At 42.0% G+C, this 21,779-nt stretch overlaps 1 protein-coding gene across 3 annotated transcripts in view; it reads right to left on the bottom strand.

Annotated features, from left to right (window-relative positions):
• LOC109891654 (TOX high mobility group box family member 2) overlaps positions 1-21,779 on the bottom strand; it is a 205,132-nt gene that overhangs the window by 95,106 nt on the left and 88,247 nt on the right. For all 3 annotated transcript variants that reach the window (XM_031825676.1, XM_020484174.2, XM_031825675.1), the window contains one exon: positions 12,485-12,544. In XM_031825676.1, coding sequence (XP_031681536.1) covers positions 12,485-12,544 — 60 coding nt within the window. The remainder of the gene's footprint in view (positions 1-12,484; positions 12,545-21,779) is intronic.

Genomic DNA, 21,779 nt, shown 5'->3' with positions numbered 1-21,779 from the left:
TTGGGTTGAGGTAGGCTTTTCATACAATAACAGTAAACCTCAAGAGATAACACAGTTTCTCTAGGTTTTTTATGTACCCAGTAGGTTCCTCAGGTCCTCTGTCACTGGCCTTTTAACTATCCCAAAGCCTGGGACCAAGAGGCATGGAGAGACAACCTTTAGTTATTATGCCCCCAGCCTCTGGAATAGCCTGCCAGAGAACCTGAGGGGGACCAAGAGGCATGGAGAGACAACCTTTAGTTATTATGCCCCCAGCCTCTGGAATAGCCTGCCAGAGAACCTGAGGGGGACCAAGAGGCATGGAGAGACAACCTTTAGTTATTATGCCCCCAGCCTCTGGAATAGCCTGCCAGAGAACCTGAGGGGGACCAAGAGGCATGGAGAGACAACCTTTAGTTATTATGCCCCCAGCCTCTGGAATAGCCTGCCAGAGAACCTGAGGGGGACCAAGAGGCATGGAGAGACAACCTTTAGTTATTCTGCCCCCAGCCTCTGGAATAGCCTGCCAGAGAACCTAAGGGGGGCCGAAACTGTGGACATATTTCAAAAAGATCTTCAAATCTTTAGTTTTTTTAATCTTATATTTGTCGTGTAGTAAATGTTTCAGCCTTTATTTTCATAGTTTTTTCCTGTAAAGCACATTGTGTTGCATTCCATGTCTGAAATGTTCTGTATAAATAAAGATGGATGTGATTTGGATGTATTTTCCTGCTTTGAGCTAAAAGCTGTTAAGCTAATGTGATGCTGTTCGTGTTAAAGTCTCAGTGAAGTGAAACTAGTAGTTAGTAAGCGAGGCTATCATCTCGTAAGCTAAGTTTCCATTCAATTGGTGACAGATTTTCATGCGAATATTCTAAAATCAGTATCTAAACAATCATGTGCATTTTCCCACCTGAGATGTGTTTCCATCAAATGTACTTGTTGCTGATGACAGTCGGTGCATGATGCCATGTTGCACATCAACAGAACTTTTGCAGTAAAACTCCCATGTTCCGAATAAAAAGAATGGTAAATGTGTTTCCATTGCATTTTTGCCAAAACATATCATCACACGACTCCAAGATTACTTCGATATGATGGTTATTACATAAAATCATTTTGCGTAAAGGGGTTTCACTGCCATTTCACGCATAATTCATTTTACTGACATAAAAAGATCCTACCTGGTCTAGAACATTTAGTTTTGTTGACATCTGGAAAGTTTACCGGGCCTGTCATGACAATTTTTATCCAACATGTACTTTACTCACATAAAAAGTTTGGATGGAAACCTGGTTAGTGGGAGGAAAATATAATCGGCAATACTGAATGGCTGGTTGTTATCAACAACTGGGTCTGTGTTCCAAATGCCACTGTAGTCCCTATTCCCAATGAATCCTGGTCAAACGTAGTGCACAACATAGGGTTCCATTTGGGACAGACCTGGTTTTGTGAAAGGCTTACAAAACACATTAAGACTGCCATTAGAATCATTTGATCACCTACGGCAACATGGAAAAGAGACATCTTGGCACGGAATAGGGCCCTTGCACAAATATACAACTGTGTATTTATTTGCAGTGTTAGTAAACTATTCCAAACAGAAGGCTTTTAATGGGTGAAAAAGGGAGCCCTTTTCCAAATCATTCAACAACAAAAAACGCCAGGGAGAGAGAGAACCCATATTTATGCTTATTTATTTTATCTTGTGTTCTTCACCATTTGTACATTGTTAAAACACTGTATATATATAATATGACATTTGTAATGTCTTTATTGTTTTGAAACTTCTGTATGTGTAATGTTTACTGTTAATTTTTATTGTTTATTTCACTTTATATATTCACTATATATATTATCTACCTCACTTGCTTTGGCAATGTTAACACATGTTTCCCATGCCAATAAAGCCCTTGAATTGAATTGAATTGAATTGAGTGAGAAAAAGAGAGAGAGGGAGGGAGGGAGGAAGGGGGAGAGAGAGAAATGGAGGGAGAGAGAGAGAGAGAGAGAGGGAGAGGGACGGACAGAGGGAGAGCTTTCTGCTGCAGCAACAAATATGCCTGCACAGTACACATCTTTTAGGCTTAGTCTGCTGCCCCTGCATCGTCAGCGAACAGCTATAGAAATATTTTGGCAGACTGCTCTTTGTTTTCATTTCACAAAAGATATTGGGAGAGAGAGTGAGAGGTAGATGGGTGGTAGTGGTGGAGGAGAGTTGGAGGGGACGGAGAGGAGAGCAGGAGGAGAGGAGAGAGAGAGGAGAGAGAGAGATGGAGAGAGAGAAAGAAAGAGGTGACAGAGAGAGAGAGAGAGAGAGAGAGAGAGAGAGAGAGAGAGAGTGAGAGGTAGATGGGTGGTAGTGGTGGAGGAGAGTTGGAGGGGACAGAGAGGAGAGCAGTAGGAGAGGAGAGAGAGAGGATAGAGAGAGATGGAGAGAGAGAAAGAAAGAGGTGACAGAGAGAGAGAGAGAGAGAGAGAGAGAGAGAGAGAGAGAGAGAGAGAGAGAGAGAGAGAGAGAGAGAGAGAGAAAAGGGGGAAGAGAGAGAGGAGATAGAGAAAGAGAGAGAGGATACAGAGAGACAGAGAGAGAGAGAGAGACAGACAGAGAATGAGAGACAGTGAGAGAGAGGGATAGAGAGAGGGATAGAGAGAGAGAGACAAAGAGATAGAGAGAGAGAGAGAGAGAGAGAGAAAGGGGAAGAGAGAGAGGAGATAGAGAAAGAGAGAGAGGATACAGAGAGACAGAGAGAGAGAGAGAGAGAGAGAGAGAGAGAGAGAGACAGACAGACAGACAGAGAATGAGAGACAGTGAGAGAGAGGGATAGAGAGAGAGAGAGAGAGAGAGACAAAGAGAGAGAGAGAGACAGAGAGAGATGTGGAGGGGGTAGGAGATGAGATGAGGATAGAGGAGGGCAGGGTTTTCAGTCTGCCACTCTCAGTCCCAGACCCAATCTAAACAGCGGAAGGAAGCAGTAAATCAAACTAATGCACCCGCCTGGTAATTCAGAGCAGGAGCACCGGGGCGGAGTTTACAAAAACCGCTGCGGCGTCGGCTTTAATCAGCGCCAACGATCCAATAACACCGTCTCCCCCAATCAGAGTGTTTCCTGTCAGTCACACAAGACTGACTCTGACCAATCAGGTGCGCTGCACTGACTTGGCTGAGATTGGGTTGCATCCAGCTAGCGAATTACCCATCTGATTTAGAAAGGGGAGAAATTATTTTGAAAATGAACTTAAGCTCCTATTAATCGGTTGCGTCCCAAATGGCACCTTATTCCTTACATAGTGCACTACTTTTGACCAGAGGCCTATGGGCCCTAGTGTGCAAGTTGGGACACATATCTGTTCTGAATGCTAGAGGAATGGGATGATAGATACTGTACATGGAATGAACAAATTCGTCTGCTCATTTGCGGTCAATTTTAGAATTTTGTAATGCTTGCCTGAAGAGGGTGCTCAAAGAACTACTCATTGAATAACATTCAACCCTAAGTCACGACATAAGAGAAGGAATTGGCATGGTAGTTTGATGATGAGTCGCTTGCACACAGCCAGCGACAGCATATTAAGTAAATATTCAACAGTCCACTTGTCCTTGTCACATTCTCACTTAGTTAACGTTAGCTGGCTAGCTAACCAGCAATGTAGTTAGGCTGTAGCTAGCCAGCTAGGTAGCTAACGTTAGCTAGCAATCTGTGCTAGGTGCGAACACTCGACTGGCGCCATCTGATTCAGAGGGTTTGGGTTAAATGTAGAAGACACATTTGAGTTGAATGCATTCAGTTGTGCAACTGACTAGGTATTCTCCTTTCCCTCTCCCTCATCCTCGATTAAAAAAATATCACCATTACTGTCTGGCCTATTATGTTACCAGGTTTATTTAGTTCTTTTTCAGAAATCTGCTAAAAGTAAGAGAGTTGGTGCAGATATATCATTCAGACCGTGTGTTGCATTCAGGATGATATAAGATTGTTTTTAGCTAGCTAGCTAAATTAGAATGTGTGTGACTACAACCAGTGCAACAAACATTTTTGTGAATGAACAATTTCAGTCATTTGCGGTTGAAATGTACGGAATAGCCAATACATTTTGTTTGAAATAATATTGTAATTTACATAATGTTTTCAGTAAGGAAAGATTGTCATAATAAGGGACAGACTCTTTCACCTCATTTCACCCAGTGGGCGGGGCTATACGTCACAGTGAAAAGAGTGTGTCCAGCAATGGGATAACAAGCTCTCACTGTTGGATTGCCATAAAGCGTTTGTTTACATGACCGTTGACTGTTGTAAAGCACTGTAGTAAACCTACTCAATACTAATGCTGCCGCTCACATCTCATTGCTGGATTGCCATAAAGCGTTTGTTTACATGACCGTTGACTGTTGTAAAGCACTGTAGTAAACCTACTCAATACTAATGCTGCCGCTCACATCTAGCGGTGACATTACGAACGGCAAGTTACTGCATTTCACTGCCTAGGTTGTGAACAGTTTCAGATTTACTTTGAGGCAGTTGAATAATTCAGCCCTTCTTGTTTATTAGTGTGCTTGTGGAGCTTGAGCACAGACAAGTCTGCATTCTCATCCACCGCCACAGATAGACACATCTTTTAGTTGTGCCGAAGAAGGTACATGGGTCAAGTGTTTTGTATTTACTGTTATAATTACAGAGGAGATTTAGCTTTTTGGTGGTTACATTTGAATATTTAGTTAATAAATCGTAATTGAGAGTATCTGTTAATCCTCTGGAACAGTATTTGTTTAACAAAGCTTCGTTTGTGATTCCACCTATAAAAAACAATATATTGGCACATATATCTGTAATCGGTTACTTTTCACCACCTAAATCGGTATCGGATCCCAAAACTTCTACGGTCTCCAATACATAAGAGGATGGTGTTTAATTACGGTGAATTTCTCGTGAATACCAGATCTTTTCTTTTTTTTTATGATAAAACAGGGTTCTGAAACCTATGACTTATTTTGCAATATAGAAATCACAACCACATTGTTGGCATTCAAACACTTTGTTAATTACAACACCACACCAGGGATTGGAGTGAAATCTGTGTCAACGCTGAATGACTCAAAACATGGAATGTACAACAAAAATAGAAGAAACCTGGCATTTGAAGTGAAACTATTTTCAACTTGTACAAATGGAAAAAAGGCAGCCCCACCTTGAAATTAGACATTGCCAGAGACTGTCTTTTGTAAGCAGAATCCAATAGGGGTACGGGTGGTGAGCGGTGCAATACCATTTACAACAGCGAGTCAAAAACACCAAATTGTAAATGTGTTTCATTAGACCATTCAAACGACGATCCATAATGCATTATTCTTTGATACTGCTAGCACTAGGGTGGGGCGGTATCCCGATTTTCATACCGCCATAACCGTTTCTACAATACTGGAGTGCACACAAGGGGCGCTATTAAAAATATTTAAAAAACACATTTCAAATTCCCCGCTATACAGTATAAACAGTTTATCACCCTATGTTAATACAGTATAACGGTTTATCACCCTATGTTAATACAGTATAACGGTTTATCACCCTATGTTAATACAGTATAACGGTTTATCACCCTATGTTAATACAGTATAACGGTTTATCACCCTATGTTAATACAGTATAACGGTTTATCACCCTATGTTAATACAGTATAACGGTTTATCACCCTAGCCTAATGCAGTATACATGGTTTATTAGCTGGGGAACTCAGTAGTACTGTAGTATAGGAGCTGGGGAACTCAGTAGTACTGTAGTATAGGAGCTGGGGAACGCAGTAGTACTGTAGTATAGGAGCTGGATAACGCAGTAGTACTGTAGTATAGGAGCTGGGGAACGCAGTAGTACTGTAGTATAGGAGCTGGGAACGCAGTAGTACTGTAGTGTAGGAGCTGGATAACGCAGTAGTACTGTAGTATGGAAGCTGGGGAATGCAGTAGTACCGTAGTGTAGGAGCTGGATAACGCAGTAGTACTGTAGTGTAGGAGCTGGGGAACGCAGTAGTACTGTAGTATAGGAGCTGGATAACACAGCAGTACTGTAGTATAGGAGCTGGGGACCTCAGTAGTACTGTAGTATAGGAGCTGGGGAACGCAGTAGTACTGTAGTGTAGGAGCTGGATAACGCAGTAGTACTGTAGTATAGGAGCTGGGGAACGCAGTAGTACCGTAGTGTAGGAGCTGGGGAACGCAGTAGTACCGTAGTGTAGGAGCTGGATAACGCAGCAGTACTGTCGTATAGGAGCTGGATAACGCAGTAGTACTGTAGTGTAGGAGATGACTGACTCGCTCTGCATGTAGAACCAGCAGACCATTGGCAGCCGCTGCGCTACAACGGGGCCAATCAATAAAACCTCGTTACACTAATTGCGAGATTATAATCTCTGCTTGCTACTTTGGCTGCATATCCAAACAGTCACTCCATTAAGATAATTATTCCAGCTACTCTCTCTCTCTCTTTCTCTCTCTCTCTCTCTCCGTCTCTCCGTCTCTCTCTCCGTCACTCTCTCTCCCGCTGTCTCTCTCTCTTCGTCTCTCTCTCCATCTCTCTCTCTCTCTCTCTCGCTCTCTCCGTCTCTCTCTCTCTCTCCGTCTCTCTCTCTCTCTCTCTCTCCGTCTCTCTCTCTCTCTCTCTCCGCCTCTCTCTCTCTCCGTCTCTCTCTCTCTCTCTCTCTCTCTCTCCGTCTCTCTCTCTCTCTCCATCTCTCTCTCTCTCTCTCTCTCGCTCTCTCTCTCCGTCTCTCTCTCTCTCTCTCCGTCTCTCACTCTCTCTCCGTCTCTCTCTCTCTCTCCATCTCTCTCTCTCTCTCTCTCTCTTCGTCTCTCTCTCATCTCTCTCTCTCTCTCTCTCTCTCTCTCTCTCTCTCTCTCTCTCTCTCCGTCTCTCTCTCTCTCTCTCTCTCCGTCTCTCTCTCTCTCTCTCTCTCACACACACTCTCCCCCTGTCCCTCTCCCTCTCTCAAACTGATTTTCCCAAATGTCTACTATGCTAAATTCATTCATATAACACATAAAAAAGGAGTATTGTTAAGGTCACAATGGGGAAAGTACAGTGCTTTTTAAAAGGCCCACTACTTAATAAAAAAAAAATATATATATATATATAATATATTGTGTATCTAGAATCAGTGGCTATATAATATATAGTGTATTTAGAATCAGTGGCTATATAATATATAGTGTATTTAGAATCAGTGGCTATATAATATATACAGTATTTAGAATCAGTGGCTATATAATATATACAGTATTTAGAATCAGTGGCTATATAATATATAGTGTATTTAGAATCAGTGGCTATATAATATATACAGTATTTAGAATCATTGGCTATATAATATATTCAATATTTAGAATCAGTGGCTATATAATATATACAGTATTTAGAATCATTGGCTATATGATATATACAGTGTCAAGAATCAGTGGCTATATAATATATACAGTATTTAGAATCATTGGCTATATAATATATAGTGTATTTAGAATCAGTGGCTATATAATATATACAGAATGAAGAATCAGTGACTATATAATATATACAGAATGAAGAATCATTGGCTATATAATATACAGTATTTAGAATCAGTGACTATATAATATATAGTGTATTTAGAATCAGTGGCTATATAATATATACAGTATGAAGAATCATTGGCTATATAATATACAGTATTTAGAATCAGTGACTATATAATATATATAGTATTTAGAATCATTGGCGGCTATATAATATATACAGTATTTAGAATCATTGGCGGCTATATAACATATACAGTATTTAGAATCAGTGGCTATAAAATATATAGTGTATTTAGAATCATTGGCTATATGATATACAGTATTTAGAATCATTGGCTATATAATATATACAGTATTTAGAATCATTGGCTATATGATATATACAGTATTTAGAATCATTGGCTATATAATATATACAGTATTTAGAATCATTGGCTATATGATATATACAGTATTTAGAATCATTGGCTATATAATATATACAGTATTTAGAATCAGTGGCTACATGATATATACAGTATGAAGAATCAGTGGCTATATAATATATACAGTATGAAGAATCAGTGGCTACATGATATATACAGTATTTAGAATCATTGGCTACATGATATATACAGTGACAAGAATCAGTGGCTGTATAAAACATGTAAATGATAAAACAAAACCAGCTGCAAATATCAGAGTGGGCTTTTAATACAGAATTGCAACGGTATCTCTGCCTGAAATGGCTTATTTTCATCATATCTAGTTCTATTCAGTTCAGTGCAAGAGTCTTCAACTCAATGTCCACTGAGAAAGAGAGAAAGAGCACTCTCTGGGCCCTCCAGGAGCGAGCTACAATAGAAGTCAAGCTCGCAGGCATTTAGTCCAGTCTAGAGGTATCAAGGGAGGGTTGTCATGTCAGAGCTACATCCCAAATGGCACCCTATTCCTTGTATAGCGTACTACTTTTGACCAGTGCATCTGTATAGGAAATAAGATGCTATTTGGGACTCAGCCCATGTTGCCGGCTTGGGGCCGTATCGATCCGATGCCGGGAGACACCGGGGCAAAGGGAGACTCTCCGTTCGTCACTCGTTATGTACACTGTTGCCAAGACAATTGCGAGTGATCCCGGGCAGACAAACGGCTTGTTGAGGCCTGGCCAGAAGCCTGACCTTGTCTTTTAATCAGCCCTGTTCCGACTGTCACCAGAGAGAGGGAGAGAGAAGAGAAAAGAACAGAAGAGAGAGAGAGAGCTAAGAAAGAAAGAAAGAAAGAAAGAAAGAAAGAAAGAAAGAAAGAAAGCAGAGGTGGATACAGAGTAAGAATGAGAGAGAGAGAGAGAGAGAGAGAGAGAGAGAGAGAGAGAGAGAGAGAGAGAGAGAGAGCACAGATTCTGTCAGACCTGGGCCCTGACAGTAAATCTTAGTAAGACAAAAATAATGGTGTTCCAAAAAAGGTCCAGTTGCCAGGACCACAAATTCCGTCTAGACACCGTTGCCCTAGAGCAAACAAAAAACTATACATACCTCGGCCTAAACATCAGAGCCACAGGTAACTTCCACAAAGCTGTGAACGAGCTGAGAGACAAGGCAAGAAGGGCCTTCTATGCCATAAAAAGGAACATTCCAATTCGACATACCAATTAGGATCTGGCTAAACATACTTGAATCCCTTATAGAACCCATTGCTCTTTATGGTTGTGAGGTCTGGGGCTCGCTCACCAACCAGCAATTCACAAAATGGGACAAACACTAAATTGAGACTCCTTATGCAGATTTCTGCAAAAACATGTTGTGTACAACGTAAAACACCACATAATGCATGCAGAGCAGAATTAGGTGGATACCTGATAATTATCACAATCTACAAATGATCAAACAAAGAAAAAACTATATTATATTATATTGCTTAGGAGTCTAGGCGCATTACTGTTCAAAATGTTGTATCAAGTCTGCCCAAATGTGCCAAATTGGTCAACTGATATATTTTCAAGTACAAAACTATAGGGAACATGGTAATAAAAAATGTAAGTTTAAACACTCCCAGGAATGTCATAAATGATAGATAACTAGCTTCCCTACAGAAAAGACACTAACCTTTACACAAATTTAGATTGGGGGGGAGACACAACAAGGATTCAAACTGTAGAACCCAGTTCCTACATCTGAATATAAAAGTTGATTTTATCAAATAAAACTATACTACGTTTTATCCCTCAGGATGACAAATCAGAGCAAGATTACTGAAGTACATTATTTACCTTCAGAGGTGAATGTATCAAACCAGTTGCCGTGATAAGTGTTTTGTTGTCGTACACTCTCCTCAAACAATAGCTTTGTATTTCTTCACTGTAGTAGCTACTGTAAATTGGACAGTGCCGTTAGAATTGAAGCTTTCTGACCATATAAGACATGTCCATGTCCTGGAAAATGTTCTGGTTACTTACAACGTCATGCTAGTCGGGGGGGACACCGATCCTGTAGAGGTTAAATTCTACAACCACCTAAAAGGAAGCGATTCCCAAACATTCCTTAACAAAGTCATCACCTACAGAGAGACGAACCTGAAGAAGAGTCCCCTAAGGAAAGCTTTGACTATGTACAGACTGAGTGAGCATAGCCTTGCTATTGACAAAGGCCGCCGTAGGCCGACCTGGCTCTCAAGAGAAGACATGCTATGTGCACACTGCCCACAAAATGAGGTGGAAACTGAGCTGCACTTCCTAACCTCCTGCCAAATGTATGACCATATTAGAAACACACATTTCCCTCAGATTACACAGATGCACAAAGAATTTGAAAACAAACCCATTTTTTGATAAACTCCCATATCTGTTGCGTGAAATATCACAGTGTACCATCACAGCAGCAAGATTTGTGACCTGTTGCCACAAGAAAAGGGAAAGCAGTGAAGAACAAACACCATTGTAAATACAACCCATATTTATGTTCATTTATTTTCCCTTTTGTACTTCAACTATTTGCACATAATATGACATTTGTAATGTCTTTATTATTTTGGAAATTTTGTGAGTGTAATGTTTACTGTTCATTTTTATTGTTTATTTCACTTTTGTTTATTATCTAGTTCACTTCACTTGCTTTGGCAATTTTAACATATGTTGCCCATACCAATAAAGCCCTTAAATTGAAATTGAAATTGAGAGTACTAACTGGGAGAGAGAGCGATGCTCTCAGCTAACTTGGGTCTGGTGGATGAGCATGGGAACAGTGGACAAGCCGAAGAGCTGACCCCATTCCTTTATGACTCCTCAGAGCGATGGAAGTGAAACCACTACTGCAGGTAGTGTAGTGGAGATTACTGTGCCTGATTAGCCTATAGATATGGTACTGACATTACAGTGAGCTGCTGATCTAGACGCTTTCAGACAGTTTGGCGGTGTCGGGTTCTTTTCCCTCCCAGAATCACTGACTCAAATGCTCTTCAATGCAAGGGAGGGGGGGTATAAAAGGTTAAACGGGAACATCAAAATGGATAAGGAACAGATTGAGGGTAAAGAAGTTGGAAGGAGAGGATTGTGATTTTTTAATAATAATAGGTAGGTTCTATATGATGAACTTCTATAGTATGAGAGTGTGCACCCCCCTACAGGCTCCCCCTGTGCGTCCCCCTAAAGGCTCCCCCTGAGTTTAGCTGTCAGACAGAAGGGGTGGGGTAACCTGGTCATGTGGAAACTAGAGGAAGACAGTTTTTCAAATGAGTAGACCTTGACGTTGAGCAAATATAGTAGTACAACACAGAGGAAAGCTAAGTTCTCTCTCAGCCCTCTAACTCTCTCTCCTCTCCTCCATTCTCTGTCTCTTATACTCACTATCTGTCTGTGTGTGTCACTAGACTGAAATATCCCTTACTGAAACACCTCATTAGACTGAAATATCCCTTACTGAAACACCTCGGGGAGGTAGGGTAGCCTAGTGGTTAGAGCGTTGGACTAGTAACCGAAAGGTTGCAAGTTCAAACCCCCAAGCTGACAAGGTACAAATCTGTCGTTCTGCCCCTGAACAGGCAGTTAACCCACTGTTCCTAGGCCGTCATTGAAAATAAGAATTTGTTCTTAACTGACTTGCCTGGTTAAATAAAGATAAAATAAAAAAGTTAGACTGAAATATCCCTTACTGAAACACCTCAATTGACTGAAATATCCCTTACTGAAACACCTCAATTGACTGAATTATCCCTTACTGATACACCTCACTTGACTGAAATATCCCCAACTAAAATATCTAATCTCCTCATCTTTATAAATTAGAACAACAGTGCAGAGTGATGTAATAGATATTTTTGGGCCGGCTCAAAGGATTTAAATTGACAAGGACAAGTGCTTCCCCCTGCTTTGTATGGAAGCGAGGCATTACAATGAAATTCAACAAATCCCCCAGCTCAAACCCAACCTTATGGCAACCCATGTGTTTTACTCCAGCTGTGGTACAATGCACTGCACTGTACTACAATACACACCTTCATGCATTCAGTCCTATTTTCTCATGATTCTCATTGGAACTCATTTTGTTGAGCCCCCTTTCTCAAATCCAGTACTCAGGTTCAACAGCACTACTGGTTATGTTTTCATTCTTCCCCTCTAATCAGAGGCCAATTCTGGCCAATTCAGAGTTGAGATGCAACTCAGCATGTGCAACTCAGACTTAATCCTTATTTCATGTCATTGGGAGACAACGTGAAAATGTAAGTTAAGTGTTATGATCTCAAGTCTGAATACCACCGAATGTGAGTGGAATCTCTGGCCAATCAATGACATGCATAAATGGATTCACTTCCAGCTATGGAACAACAAACAGCAGTAATCTGGACCTTGGTGCTAGGATTCCACTACCCTGAATGTAGGACATCAGCTTTGTTTACAGTCCACCGTGAGACCTTATCAAATTATAGGAATGTCTGGGCTTGTTCTAGTCAAGGAAGCCGGTGTTCCATCAACAAAAAACTAAATGTTGGACTCACCTGATTTGGGGAGAGAAACTCCTGGTTATTTTCATTCATGTACATGTTGTCACCATCAAACTGGGGGGAGAAACAGAGAAACAACAGGGGGACAAATCAGTCAGCGAATAGAATAAACAGTCAACACATAAAAAAACAGTCAGCACTAGGAATGCACTAGCATTCCGTGAACTTTCAATAAATTCCCAGGTTTTCCCGAAATCCTGGTTAGAGGATTCCCAGAATTTATTTATTTATTTTTATTTTACCTTTATTTAACCAGGTAGGCAAGTTGAGAACAAGTTCTCATTTACAATTGCGACCTGGCCAAGATAAAGCAAAGCAGTTCGACAGATAAAACGACACAGAGTTACACATGGAGTGAAGAGAGGGAATAGTCAGGAGAATCCTCCAACTTGAATTTCTGGGGGAAAAACTGAATTTATCAGAATTTTGCCATGAAGCCATGAGACAAGCAGGCCACTAGTTGGCACTCTGCGTTTATGAGAATGAAAAATATACGAGGAGAAGTCAGCCAAGTTAAGCCTTTGAACCTGTAGTCAGCACAAAGAAAAAAACAGTCAGTGCATAGAAACAGTCTGAATGAGTTCAATTACTCCGTAGTAGTTTCCTTTAAACCACACTGGCTTAGTGGCTCTCATGGACGTCAGTAATTACAGTTCATTAGAGCCCCATATAATTAGACCAGTCAGACTAGTGAAACTCACACTGCTCCGCTTGCCCGCAGTGTCCCAGTGTGTGTGTGTGTGTGTGCTCGCACGCGTGCGTGCATGCATACACTATATGTGTATGCATGTGTGTGTATGTGTGTTTGTGTCTGACTCGGCTGTGACTTGGTCTGCAATGTGTCACATGAGGTGTCAACGGGGAGGGATACGCCGGAGCGCTCATCACACCAGCGCAAGCACAACAAAACACAGAGCGCCAGCCAGAGGGCCCTACGTAGGCCAAGAGGTCACAATGGCCCATTAGCACTTTCACACTCCACCAGAGAAAAAAAGGCCTGCCAGAGAGAAGCCATGAGACAAGCAGGCCAACCCTCCATTGGACTGGGGTCGGGGCCAGGACTGGGGTGGGCGAATGGGAGCGTGCCCCTGAGCAAAGGGGGATGGTGGGTGGTGGGTGTGGTTGGTTGGTTGGGTTGGGGAGGGCGAGAGGGGTTGGCTGGGGGTTTGGCTGGGGGGTTGGATAGGGGGTTGGCTGGGGGGTTGGCTGGGGCTGATGGTGTCTGTTCTCGCTGTTGCAGTAATTAACACTCGGGTCACAGCCAGAGGCTGTGGCTTGGCATGCCTCACACCTCCCAGAGGCCTCTCTGTTCTGTCTGCCACTAGTTGGCACTCTGCGTTTATGAGAATGCAAAATATACGAGGAGAAGTCAGCCAACAGGGCTTGCAGAGCCTCAACGGCTGTACAGTAAGGTCCTCACATTGACATGAGTTGGATCAGAACTGTAGGGTAGTGTACTGTAATGAACATACTGTATTGATGCTGAAAAACAACAAGCCTTTCCATAAGGATATTAGCCACAGTTAAGCCTTTGAACCTGTAGAATTGATACCAAAGTGTAGAGATACAAAAAATGATTCTTACTGATGTAGCCTAAACTGGTAAACTGACAGTAGGCTTTACTGATGTAGCCTAAACTGGTAAACTGACAGTAGGCTTTACTGATATAGCCTAAACTGGTATACTGACAGTAGGCTTTACTGATATAGCCTAAACTGGTATACTGACAGTAGGCTTTACTGATATAGCCTAAGCTGGTATACTGACAGTAGGCTTTACTGATATAGCCTAAACTGGTATACTGACAGTAGGCTTTACTGATATAGCCTAAACTGGTATACTGTCAGTATTCTTTACTGATGTAGCCTAAACTGGTATACTGTCAGTAGGCTTTACTGATGTAGCCTAAATTGGTAAACAGACAGTAGGCTTTACTGATATAGCCTAAACTGGTATACTGACAGTAGGCTTTACTGATATAGCCTAAACTGGTATACTGACAGTAGGCTTTACTGATATAGCCTAAACTGGTATACTGACAGTAGGCTTTACTGATATAGCCTAAACTGGTATACTGACAGTAGGCTTTACTGATATAGCCTAAACTGGTATACTGACAGTAGGCTTGGGAAATTTATGCAATGGGTTTAACAGTCCACATGTTCCAGTGCCGTTCCATTTGCCATGTTACATACCTTAAGTACCGCCACTGTCAAACCCACCAATGTTACTGTATGTGACGAGATGACAGCAATAATTATATTATTTATATTATTTGTCACAGTACTTTCACACTATCACTCTCAAATTCATCTGTTAGATAGACGTGGTGCTTTCAGCATTCTCCTTGATGGAGCCATTCATCTGTGGGCCACAGTCATTGTATGATGGTTGCATACAACAAGGAAAATTAAATCAATTTCTTCCATCGGGAAGAGAGGAGAACATGCCATGAGCACGTCTGAGTTCTCAATCAGGAAGTGAATGGTGTCAGTGAGAGGTTATTGGTGTTTTCACACATGACACGGATCTTCTCAGAGCAACTGGAGATACTCTATCTATCATACTGTGTATATACATTTGAGGTCGGAAGTTTACATACACCTTAGCCAAGTAAATTTAAACTCAGTTTTTCACAATTCCTGACATTTAATCCTAGTAAAAAAAATCCCTGTTTTAGGTCAATTAGGATCACCACTTTATTTTAAGAATGTGAAATGTCAGAATAATAGTAGAGAGAATGATTTACTTCAGCTTTTATTTCTTTCATCACATTCCCAGTGGGTCAGAAGTCTACATACACTCAATTAGTATTTGGTAGCCTTGCCTTTACATTTTTTTACTTAGGTCAAATGTTTTGGGTAGCCTTCCACAAGCTTCCCACAATAAGTTGGGTGAATTTTGGCCCATTCCTCCTGGCAGAGCTGGTGTAACTGAGTCAGGTTTGTAGGCCTCCTTGCTCACACACACTTTTTCAGTTCTGCCCACACATTTTCTATACAATTGAGGTCAGGGCTTTGTGATGGCCACTCCAATACCTTGACATTGTTGTCCTTAAGCCATTTTGCCACAACTTTGGAAGTATGCTCGGGGTCATTGTCTATTTGGAAGACCCATTTGCGACCAAGCTTGATGTCTTGAGATGTTGCTTCAATATATCCACATAATGTTCCTACTCATGATGCCATCTATTTTGTGAAGTGCACCAGTCCCTTCTGCAGCAAAGCACCCCCACAACATGACGCTGCCACCGTCGTGCTTCACGGTTGGGATGGTGTTCTTCGGCTTGCAAGCATCCCCCTTTTTCATCCAAACATAACGATTGTCAAACAGTTATATTTTTGTTTCATCAGACCAGAGGACATTTCTCCATTTCTCTTTCTTTGTCCCCATGTGCAGTTGCAAACCGTAGTCTGGGTTTTTTATGGTGGTTTTGGAGCAGTGGCTTCTTCCTTGCTGAGTGGCCTTTCAGGTTATGTCGATATAGGACTCATTTTACTGTGGATATAGATACTTTTGTACCTTTTGTACCTTTTGTACCTTTTCCTCCAGCATCATCACAAGGTCCTTTGCTGTTGTTCTGGGATTGATTTGCAATTTTCGCACCAAAGTATGTTCATCTCTAGGAGACATAACGCATCTCCCTCCTGAGCGGTATGACAGCTGTGTGGTCCCATGGTGTTTATACTTGCGTACTATTGTTTGTACAAATGAACGTGGTACCTTCAGGTGTTTGGAAATTGCTCCCAAGGAGGAACCAGACTTGTGGAGGTCTACAATTTGTTTTCTGAGGTCTTGGCTGATTTCTTTTGATTTTCCCACGATGTCAAGCAAAGAGGCACTGAGTTTGAAGGTAGGCCTTGAAATACATCCACAGGTACACCTTTAATTGACTCAAATTATGTCAATTAGCCTATCAGAAGCTTCTAAAGCCATGACATAATTTTCTGGAATTTTCCAAGCTGTTTAAAGGCACAGTCAACTTAGTGTATGTAAACTTCTGACCCACTGGAATTGTGATACAGTGAATTATAGGTGAAATAATCTGTCTGTAAACAATTGTTGTAAAAATGACTTGTGTCATGTACAACCGACTTGCCTTGTGTCATGTCCTAACCGTCTTGCCAAAACTATAGTTTTTTAACAAGAAATTTGTGGAGTGGTTGATAAATGAGTTTTAATGACTCCAACATAAGTGTATGTAAACTTCTGATTTCAACTGTATATATATATATATATATATATATATAATATTAATATATATATATATAATATATAATATGAATATAATTTATATCAGTAAAGGCAGGACTATTAGTATAAAACAAATAACCACAAAAATGAGACATCATAAAGGAGTCACACATGCTCATGACAATAACCGCATCAGAAGTCATTGTACCTGGATGCTTTCAGTGCTACCCACGTGCCATATGTTTTACAGCAGAATTAAGCAATAAGGCACGAGGTGGTGTGGTGTACAGTATGGCCGACATGGCTAAGGGACGTTCTTAGGCACAACACAGTTGATGGTTACATTGGTTACATTTGCAAAAGTAAAAACAGAGAGGAAGAGCGAGACAGATAGAGAGAGAGAAAGAGAGTGAGATAGAGAGAGAAAGAGATATATATATATATATATATACATATATATATATATATATATATATATATATATAGAGAGAGAGAGATAGAGAGATAGGTAGAGATGGGAGAGAGAGAGAGAGAGAGAGAGAGAGAGAGATAGGGAGAGATGGAAGGAGAGAGAGGGAGAGAGAGAGAGAGAGAGAGAGAGATAGGGAGAGATGGAAGGAGAGAGAGGGAGAGAGAGAGAGAGGTAGAGAGAAAGAGAGAGATGGAAGGAGAGAGAGGGAGAGAGAGAGATAGGGAGAGATGGAAGGAGAGAGAGGGAGAGAGAGGGAGAGAGAGAGATAGAGAGATAGGGAGAGATGGAAGGAGAGAGAGGGAGAGAGAGAGAGAGAGAGAGATAGAGAGATAGGGAGAGATGGAAGGAGAGAGAGGGAGAGAGAGAGATAGAGAGATATGGAGAGATGGAAGGAGAGAGAGAGAGAGAGAGAGGTAGAGAGAAAGAGAGAGATGGAAGGAGAGAGAGGGAGGGAGATAGGGAGAGATGGAAGGAGAGAGAGGGAGAGAGAGAGAGAGGTAGAGAGAGAGAGAGGTAGAGAGAGAGAGAGAGAGAGAGAGAGAGAGAGAGAGAGAGAGGTAGAGAGAGAGAGAGAGGTAGAGAGATAGGGAGAGATGGAAGGAGAGAGAGGGAGAGAGAGAGAGAGAGAGGGAGAGAGAGAGAGAGAGGTAGAGCGAAAGAGAGGTAGAGAGAAAGAGGGGGTAAGAACAAGAAAATAAAGCTTGGATAAAACCCAGAATGGTGGTGGGGAGAGATAGAGCTCATTGTTCAAACAACTGATACACATTGGACACCAACCCCTCCAGTTTGCTGAGCTAAAAAGCACATAAAGAGAGAGGCTATAAATAGGCAGCTGTTTGCGTAAACCCAAGCCACTTTCAGTTAGATGTAGGAAGTGCGCACTACAGCATTGAGGTCATGGAACAACAGTTGAACGCAGCCTATCACACAGCTCCCAGCCACAAATGAGCATTCCAATCTATAGTAGTACTTCAAAATGGCATACATGTATAGTACAGCAGCCATTAGGAAATGGCCTGGCTTACAAGATGGCTGTCTTCCCTGTGATGTACACACTATACACACAATCATACAGTTCATACATGTAGCCACGTATATTTTACATTTATACAGACTGGCAACGAAGAAAAAAGGAGAGCCCAGACTCTCTCCTCTCCTCTCCTCTCCTCTCCTCTCCTCTCCTCTCCTCTCCTCTCCTCTCCTCTCCTCTCCTCTCCTCTCCTCTCCTCTCCTCTCCTCTCCTCTCCTCTCCTCTCCTCTCCTCTCCTCTCCTCTCCTCTCCTCTCCTCTCCTCTCCTCTCCTCTCTCTTTTGTGGGACTAAATGTGATTCCGTGGTTTTCCACACATACGTGACTGATCGCCTGTCAGTCTAAGTGCAAATGGAAAGAGGCAGCAGTCAAAATACCTGTGTCAGGACACTGGTCATTAGAGAATTCAGAGACTGGCAGACACCACTGAAGGTCTGAGGGGATGGTTGTCTGAGCAGATATGGATTTGTTGACTGTTTGTGTGTGTTCCTTCTACAGTGTGTTTGCTCTGCTGTGTGTGTTCGTGTGTGGGTGTGTTGCATGTTTGTACTAATGTATGTGCTGTTTGCCCTTCTATAGGTGTTAGTGTGTGTGCATATATGTGTACTGTATATGTGTAGCCACACATCTGGGTGTCTCTCTGTGTGAAACATTTGTCCTATGCAACAACACCTGTCCTATTCAACAAAGACAGAACCTAATAAAGATCAAAAATATGACCGTCCCTGTTCATGTTCAAACCTCAACTGCCATACCCATTCCACCTCCGATCTGGGTTCAAATACTACAGTGAACTAAAATATAAACACAACATGCAACAATTTAAAAGTTTCTACTGAGTTGCAGTTCATTTAGGGAAATCAGTCAATTGTAATAAATTCACCAGGACATAATCTATGGATTCCACATGACTGGGGATACAGACATGCATCTGTTGGTCACAGATACCTCGAAAGAAAAGTATGGGCGTGGATCAGAAAACCAGTCAGTATTTGGTGTGACCACCATTTGCCTCATGCAGCGAGAGACATCTCATTCGCATAGTGTTGATCAAGCTGTTGATTGTGGCCTGTTGAATGTTGTCCCACTCCTCTTCAATGGCTGTGCGAAGTTGCTGGATATTGGTGGTAACTGGAATACACTGTCTTATACGTCAATCCAGAGCATCCCAAACATGCTCAATGGGTGACATGTCTGGTGAGTATGCAGGCCATGGAAGAACTGGGACATGTTCAGTTCCAGGAATTGTGTACAGATCCTTGTGACATGGGGCCGTGCATTATCATGTTGAAATATGGGATGATGGTGGTGGATGAATGGCCTGACAATGGGCCTCAGGATCTCGTCGCGGTATCTCTGTGCATTCAAATTTCCATCGATTAAATGCAGTTGTGTTTGTTGTCCGTAGCTGATGCCTACCTGCCCAAACTATAACCCCACCGCCAACATGGGGCCCTCTGTTCACAACGTTGACATCAGCAAATCGCTCCCACACGACGCCAGTTGAAACCGTGATTTATCCATGAAGTGCACACTTCCCCAGTGGCCATTGAAGGTGAGCATTTGCCCACTGAAGTCGGTTACGATGCCAAACTGCAGTCAGGTCAAGACCCTGGTGAGGATGACGAGCACGCAGATACGCTTCAATGAGACGGTTTCTGACAGTTTGTGAAGAAATTCTTTGGTTGTGTCTCGTAGGTGAAGAAGCCGGATGTGGAGACCATGGTTACACATGGTCTGCGGTTGTGATGCCGGTTGGACATACGGCCAAACTCTCTAAATCAACATTAGGAGGCTTATGGTACAGAAACATTCAGCTCTGGTGGACATTCCTGCAGTCAGAATGACAAATGCTCCCTCAAAATTTGAGATATCTGTGGCATTGTGTTGTGTGACAAACCTGCACATTTTAGACTGGCCTTTTATTGTCCACAGCACAAAGTGCACCTGTGTAATGATCATGCTGTTTTTGATAGGCCACACCTGTGAGGTGGATGGATTATCTTGGCGAAAATGAGGAGAAATGCTCACTAACAGGGACGTAAACAAATTTGTGCACAGCAATTAGGAGAAAAAAGCTTTTGTACTTATGGAAGATTTCTGGGATATTTTATTTCAGGTCAGCTATTTTTGTTCAGTATATTTGAAATAATTACTCTGGGCTTGATTAGCTTGCCTGGTGCAATGAAACCAATAGAACAGTTGCAACAGTGCAACCCTGCCCATCTGGCACCCCAGGCAGGCTAAAGTAATCACTAAGAGTGTTTGTAAGATTTCAAATAGTATTTGAACCCAGATCTACTCCACCTTTTATCCAGGCCATAACTCTATACAGATGAAGTATGGTCTTCATTACATCAAACTCTGCTGAGGAGGAACATAATTGTTTCTTTATCGACTGAAAAAGAAATGAATTGGACCAGCTGAAAACCCTCCGATGATAAACATTAAAATGAGAGAGAGACAAACACAAATCGTGCGTGTGCTTGTAAATGGGAGAGAAACGGGAGAAATAGCTGCATAAAGACTGTGTTTAACCATGTGGTCGAATGGATCCCTGGGAGACGCTCATTCTCTCTTGAATAATGAGCTTAATTGCTCCAATCAGTGATGTGATGATTAATTTAGGTTTATTGCTATTTTTACTGTCTTGTCAGTCACATGGAGGGTTTTTGAGAGGCCGGCCATTCCTTAAATGACGCTTCGACTGGCTCGGCTCATAAAGACACCTCAACTGGCTCATAATGAACCCTCGACTGGCTCATAATGAACCCTCGACTGGCTCAAAATGAACCCTCAACTGGCTCATAATGAACCCTCAACTGGCTCATAAAGACACCTCAACTGGCTCATAATGAACCCTCGACTGGCTCATAATGAACCCTCAACTGGCTCATGATGAACCCTCAACTGGCTCATAATGAACCCTCAACTGGCTCATAATGAACCCTCGACTGGCTCATAATGAACCCTCAACTGGCTCATAAAGACACCTCAACTGGCTCATAATGAACCCTCAACTGGCTCATAATGAACCCTCAACTGGCTCATAAAGACACCTCAACTGGCTCATAATGAACCCTCAACTGGCTCATAATGAACCCTCGACTGGCTCATAAAGACACCTCAACTGGCTCATAATGAACCCTCAACTGGCTCATAATGAACCCTCGACTGGCTCATAAAGACACCTCAACTGGCTCATAATGAACCCTCAACTGGCTCATAATGAACCCTCGACTGGCTTATAAAGACACCTCAACTGGCTCATAATGAACTCTCGACTGGCTCATAATGAACCCTCGACTGGCTCATAATGACACCTCGACTGGCTCGGCTCATAATGACACCTCGACTGGCTCATAATGACACCTCGACTGGCTCGGCTCATAATGACACCTTGACTGGCTCGGCTCATAATGACACCTCGACTTGCTCATAATGACACCTAGACTGGCTCATAATGAGCGCGATTATTTAAAACTTACAAGAAAGATTAAAAAATAAGCCCCTTTATGTGGAAAATTAGGATTTTTCAAAAAACCTTGAACTGGACTACATGTGATCCATGTGAATGGGTGTGATTGACTGGGT

Source organism: Oncorhynchus kisutch, linkage group LG5 (assembly GCF_002021735.2).
Source record: "Oncorhynchus kisutch isolate 150728-3 linkage group LG5, Okis_V2, whole genome shotgun sequence".
NCBI classification, from domain to species: domain Eukaryota; kingdom Metazoa; phylum Chordata; class Actinopteri; order Salmoniformes; family Salmonidae; genus Oncorhynchus; species Oncorhynchus kisutch.
Note: the sequence above shows the minus strand (reverse complement) of the source record. Positions and strands in the feature narration are given on the sequence as shown.